Raw genomic sequence first — 6,577 nt, 5'->3', positions numbered from 1 at the left:
CTTTTTGACATAGGAAAGAGCATAAAATGAAAGATATATGATATAAGTTTTTGTTAAAAAAAAACCTAAGATTTCATGGACAAACCTATAAATTACCCTAAAATGAAAGATATATGCTAATCGTCTAGTCTATGAGTTTAGTGGTAGTTGGAACAATAGGGGAAGTCATCTCCTAGTGACCTTCATTTCTAACTCTCCATATATCATAACTTCTATGGTATGAGCAAGTATTAAGCGCAATAATAATTAAGTTTCTTCTTGAAGGGTGATAATCTGATTCTTACCGTCTATTTGCATAATTTGACTGTTACCATAATGCTAGTGAAGACAACGGGTCGGACTTGGACTGGATTATGCATAATCCGACTCCGACCCTACAAGATGTTAGATTTCAAATATGAGTCCGACTCCGACACCCGACCATGAAAATCCGAGTATTATCTAACTAAAGATCATAACATCTGAAATTGATCCGACTTAAAATCCTAACATCCAACTCTGATCCGACTTACAATCCTAACATCCAACTTTAAATTCGCTCCGATCCGGCTTTTTTTCCCATTTTTGAATCGAAAAATCTTCGATTATACAAATAATCTAATTATTACTATTTTGTTAATAATCATATATAGTAGAAATAATCTAAACATTACTATTATTTTTAACAATCATTTGTTCAAATGGAAAAATCTTAAATAATGCAATTGCCTTGAAGTCCTAATCAGATTATACATACATAATACATTAATATAAATAAAAAAAGATTAATTGCCTTAAAATCATAGTCGGATACGGATGTCGGATTTTATAATAGAATTCGACTCCGACCCTTTTCCGACTCGGAGTCAGACTTTTCAAACGGAGTTGGATTCAGATTATTTTTTGTCAGAATCGACTAGATTTTTTCCTTTAGATCAGAGCGGGTTAGGGTCGGGTCCGGACTGGATTGTCATCCCTACATACTGCAGACATCTATAGGTGTTGTGAAGCCTATACTTAATCACCTACTAACTTTATATGCACGCGTCACACGATGCATGCGTTAATTTGAAACTTATTATTCTATTGTATCCTCTATCCATAATATAGTTATGATTACACTTCAAATGTGAACAATGAATTTAGATATATTAATTCGCTAATGTAAAAATCTAACAACGGTTGAAAGTGTTTTCTTAATATTAATTTTTTTGTGAATGAATTTTGAACAATATGAATAGACATAATGAGTTGGTTTGACTGAATTTAAGAGTATCCAATATAGTGAGTGTTTCAGACTTTTTAGGTGGACGTCATGTATAATATCTTCTCTTGTTAAAAAAAAAAGTCAAGATATTTTGTCCATTTAATTTTTTGATTGAAATATTTGATGCATATACTTCCTCCATTTTTCTAGATTCCGTTTCGACTTTTGACACTATTCAAATGTGTAACTTTTACTATCTTTTGTGATCTCTACTTAAGAAAAACTATAGTCATGTGGGATCTTGTTAGATTCGTCTCAATGTATATTTTCATAATATCAACTTTTGTAATTTTTGCTTATTGATAACTAGAGATATAAAGGTTTAAAATAGTGCATTGGCATGTGTGCCCAAGGAAAACTGGTCAACTATATAGATACAAAGGTAGTTCTATTTTTTACTTGTTTAGAATGACAAGTTGAAATGAGAAAAGATTCTTGTTATTTTCTTTTGTTATCCTTTTCTTTTCATTAAATCAATGAGGGGTAATGTAGTATTTTCATTAGGGGACACCATCTTCCACCATTCTTCCCTTACATAATAAAAATATACATTGTTTAATTAATAAACACAATCAAAGATTTCTTTTTGTTATTATTTTAATATATGTCTATACAAATATGTTAAAAAGCGTTATAAAGCAAGTCTACACACTCAAGTTAATATAGTAAAGTTCTAACCAATAAACTATGTAGCATTAGATGCTAACTTTTGACATCAAAATGTTAATAACCCGGAACATCGCCCGGACCTAATACCTAGTTTATTATTACAATATGTATGAGAAATTGAATATGGGCAAATTTAATGTTTTCAACTTATATAATTGGATATTAAAAAACTTAATCCAAATTCCGGGAGGCTTCATAAAGTGCTTCTTTTTTCATTAGTTCCAAACCTTGGTAGAGATTTTTGTAAAAACACTAGCCTCGCTCAATTCATAATAAGTTTATATTAACTTACTTCAACTTATGTGAATTTCTCTTAACTTACTAATGTGTATATATCTTAAACTTGTCTTAAAATAAAAAATTTCAACAAAATAGAAAACAACAAAGTCAAAATAAGGACTCTTTTAGAGTACCATAGGAAGTAGAAACTTCTATCAAATTTGAATACACATGAATTAAGTTTCTTCACTAAATGTATAGGAATTAAAAATTGTTGTTTGGTTATTCACAGTCCCGACCCTTAACATGTTTAAAGTAGGACATGGAACAATGCCTCGTTTTCAAAAGGGCTTTCAAATTGAAAAAGAACTTTAAAGATAAAGACTTGAAGTTGATAACCAAAATGTTTGTAAATTTCTTGAATTCAACTCTTCTTGGAATGTATCACAAGATTTTGAGAGAAAAAACTTAGTTTAATACATATTTGTTATTTGAATTTTCTTATATAGGGACCTATATTTTAATATTAACACATTACACATAGCCAGTGGCGGATCCAAGATTTAGAGATAGGGGTAGCGTAATATCATGATTATATCGAACACCCAAAAAAATTCACATTTTTACTAGGTGCCCCTCTAGAACAAAAAAATATCCTGAAATATTACTATCTTGTGTCATCTTCATAATTTTGAAATATCTTTACACAAAACAAAAATACACAAATCATCAATTCATTTAGTATTTTCATACCTAATAGCAAGTCACAAATTCACAACATCAAAAACTATACGACAGTGGAGGTGGGTCGGGCTTTGCTAGGCAACCTTGGTATAAAACAATGGTGTATTGGTGTAAAAAAAACTTTAAATATTTGTTAGGTACCATAAATTTCGCCGATAAAAGAGAAGGGGGAGTGGCACACAAACACTACAAGAAAAAAAAAGCACTGGATTCATATTTCAAGATTGAACCGAAGAAAAAAAAAAAAGAAGACTGATGTGCTTGTACAGACTTATGGGAAGTGAGGTCCACTGAAATGGAGACAATAACAATAAAAAAAAATTCAACTTGGTTGAGTTTTTGGTGTGGTTGACGTTATCTTGTTTGCTGGTGGATTATAATGATGGACCATCTTTAACATTCCAAGATTTAAGTTGCCATAATGACACAGTTATAGTTTTCTTCAACAAGATTGTTATCAAGATTGAGAAACCAGTTTGCGACCAATAAATCGATCGTAAAGACCGTTTGCGACCATTAAAAGCGGTCGCTAATTTGTTTGCTACCCCCACCAAGTGGCTCCACCACTGCACATAGCCTTCATATTATTCAAGTCGGACCTCGTTATTCATGTAAATAAGTTATTTTCTCAATTTTATAAGAAGTAGAAGTTCATGTAAAGTCCTACGAAGTATATATCAAGTAATAAGCCCATGTTACACTTGACAAGAAAATATAAATGCATGATTTTCTTGTCTAACCAAACAAGTGTTAAATGTTTTTTTTTTTTGACGAGAACAAGTGTTAAATGTTAAATCCAATACAACGTTGAGAACAAAGAAAGGACACGCAAGATATCCAATAAAAGCAATCCACGTAGAAAACACTACACAAATATAAGGAAAATGGTGTATTCAAATTATATCCCTCTTTGTCCAAACTCCAGAAAAATTAAATAATTCTATAACTTCTCCTCTTTCTTTCTCTCTCATCAATCACAATTGCTGCGATTAATTTCTCCATATAATTACTTTCTACTTTAATCACATACTATCATCACCAAATCTCCTCAATTTTCATCATTGAAAAATCCCCCTTTCAGGATTTTTTGGGGTTATTATTTTCCAGTCAAAATCAAGATTTGTTCGCAAACCCTAATTTTTCATTTTATTGCTTGAATTATGGCAACAAGAGGCGGCGCTGCCCCCTACAGATCAAGGTAATTACGATCTTTTTGTGATTTATTTTTGGAAAATTACTTCAATTGAATATGTTCTTATTAATAGAGCGTATGTAATTGGAAATTAAGATAGTTGAATATAATTTTGGGTGATTTTTGGGTGTAGTGATGGATTGAGCACTCGACAGGTGGGCAACTCAGATGAGATACAATTGCGGATTGATCCTATGCATGGAGACCTTGATGATGAAATTTTAGGTCTTCGATCTCAAGTTCACAAACTCAGAAATGTAATTCAATTTCTATTATTCATTCTTTCTGCTTTTATGTTAATTGCTTCATATTATGTGATATTTATATGTCCTGCAACCCTTTTTATTTTGTTGAAAGTTGTTGAGGGTTCGTTTGTGAAGTTGAATTGCTGTGTTTTGAATGTCACTGTAACATGAAAGTTGGGAAATTGACAGGAAATTTGACATGGATTTTGTGCTGATTCTTTTTTTCATTTTTGGATGATTAGGATGGAATTAGAATATATTACTTATGTATTTTAGCGAGTTGTCTGAGTGTTGCTGGATACGAAATATGCATTTGACAAGAAAAAGTTTCCATTTTGTCAGCAGTTGGCGGTTTTTGGGTCATTTTATTTCTTCTTATAGTTTCATCTGGTTCTATTATTGGTTTCTGATGACCGACCTTGATGCAGGTGGCACAAGAGATTCACTCAGAGGCGAAGTTTCAGAGTGACTTTGTGGATCAGCTGGTAATGGACATTGTCTTCTGATTTAGTGTTTTTCTTTTGATTAAATATTTTATACTGTATGAGTTGTAAATTGTAATATTACTACTTGCTGGCTCTTTTGGCACATTATGTCACCAAAGATTAGAGTTTTAAGATTCTTTTTAGAGATTTTGATCCCTAAGTCTTCTAGGGGTTAACCGAATAACTCGCTTGAGAATGAAAATAGGTACCTTATTGTGATTATTGATGGATTGTACATTTCGAGTCTGAGCTGTTTCCACTCTCCCTGTTTAGGATGCCTTACTGTAGAAGTTAGCAAGATTTAATAATAATAATGATTATATATGACTGTTACTACTAGTGCAACTACTACTACTATTACTATAGTTGTTTTTGCTCCACTTCTGTTACCTTCTTTCCTATTCTTCTGCCCTTTCTCTTAGAACATCCTTCCACCATCTGTACTCCTTCAGGAACAGAATTGTTTCGCTAATGTTGATTTGATGATCTCCATTTACTCTCCTAGATTTATTAATAGAGCCTGGTTGCTTACTCTACCCAGTAACAAACTAGATTCCTTTTGCCTCATTTCCTCCGACATCATCTAACTACTTCTGTTATGGGTGTCCCCCACTGGCTTTCTCTCTGTTCTTCAATTTAGAATATGTAAGTAGCACTGTTGACCTGGGCAAGCTCTGCAGACCTGTTGGTGCACCTAAGATTTGACTTCCTTAACTATTGTCCAGAAGTGGTGCACCTTTTCAGGGTGTGCATTAAACCTCCTGACAATTCGGCTCTGCAGACTTCTGCTATTTTCATGCTAGATGAGTGGCCTTTATGCGACTTATTAAGTTGAACTATTAATAGCGATGTTGATTGCTTCTGATTTTACTAGTGTTCATGAGATAAGAGATGGTAAAGTTTGCCATAAATACATATATTCATATTGTCATTATTAAGGGTTCAACTTGTATAGTTGTATCACTTGTATGTATTACGCTGCTTCTTCTTACTTGGTGTGTTTTGTGTGATACAGCAAATGACCCTTATCCGAGCTCAAGCTAGTCTGAAAAACAACATGAGAAGATTAAACAGCAGCATTGTGCGAAGCGGCTCAAACCATGTACTGCATGTTGTTATTTTCGCATTATTTTGTCTCTTCTTGGTTTACTTTTGGTCCAAATTCTCCAGACGTTGAGCATCATTGAAGTCGTGTTGACTGCTTTGAGAAGCTTAAGTTGTACATCCATCCCAGTGGAGCTAATGGAGCTTGATTCTAGTTATCTTTGACACCTATAAGTTGGATTAGATCCTGTAATTTGCAACATTCGTTTTGAAGAGATTATAATTGTCAATATTTGCAAAATTTTCAGCCAGAAGTCTTTCTTGTTCTTCTCACCCCCCTCTGGTATAGCTCCTTTCCTGTGAGATTTTCATTCCATGCTATGAAGTGATTTTAGTTGCAGATATTTGGCCTCTACTTGGGGTTTTCTGGATTGTGTTGCAGATCTCAGATTGCGTGTTTTTGATAATTAGATCTTAGTTTGTGTTTAGTTGATGTATTTGAGTAGCAATTGTAGCCTTTTAGGCTCATGTTCTGGGTAACACTATTATTGTTCTACTAATCTCGTGGTCAGAAACTGATAGTTCTCCATTTGAGAAGGCTTGTATTAGATGAATTGGTTTTTAACAGTTGTTATAAAATTGTGGTGGAGAGTTTTGAGAGACTATCTTTCTACTAGAGAAGGAAGCTCAACACATGTTGATCTTGCTCCATCGATGATTACAAAGAGTTCGG

At 33.1% G+C, this 6,577-nt stretch overlaps 1 protein-coding gene across 1 annotated transcript; it reads left to right on the top strand.

Moving 5' to 3' along the window:
* Positions 1 to 3,763: 3,763 nt before the first annotated feature.
* Positions 3,764 to 6,246, top strand: LOC104889003 (bet1-like protein At4g14600). The gene is made up of 4 exons (XM_010674126.4): positions 3,764 to 4,076; positions 4,204 to 4,327; positions 4,744 to 4,800; positions 5,816 to 6,246. The coding sequence occupies exons 1-4, from the start codon at positions 4,039 to 4,041 to the stop codon at positions 5,975 to 5,977; spliced, it is 381 nt and encodes a 126-aa protein (XP_010672428.1). The 5' UTR covers positions 3,764 to 4,038; the 3' UTR covers positions 5,978 to 6,246.
* The last annotated feature ends 331 nt before the right edge of the window (positions 6,247 to 6,577 follow it).

The sequence above is a fragment of the Beta vulgaris genome, chromosome 3 (genome assembly GCF_026745355.1).
Source record: "Beta vulgaris subsp. vulgaris cultivar EL10 chromosome 3, EL10.2, whole genome shotgun sequence".
In the NCBI taxonomy this organism is placed as follows: Eukaryota; Viridiplantae; Streptophyta; class Magnoliopsida; order Caryophyllales; family Amaranthaceae; genus Beta; species Beta vulgaris.
This window is presented reverse-complemented; position numbering and strand designations above follow the sequence as displayed.

Excerpts from the sequence above, each read along its gene's own strand:
- LOC104889003 (XM_010674126.4), top strand. The coding sequence starts at position 4,039 with ATGGCAACAAGAGGCGGCGCTGCCCCCTACAGATCAAG. Across the intron at positions 4,077-4,203 it reads GCTGCCCCCTACAGATCAAG|TGATGGATTGAGCACTCGAC; the intron begins GTAATTACGATC and ends TTTTGGGTGTAG. Across the intron at positions 4,801-5,815 it reads GTGACTTTGTGGATCAGCTG|CAAATGACCCTTATCCGAGC; the intron begins GTAATGGACATT and ends TGTGTGATACAG.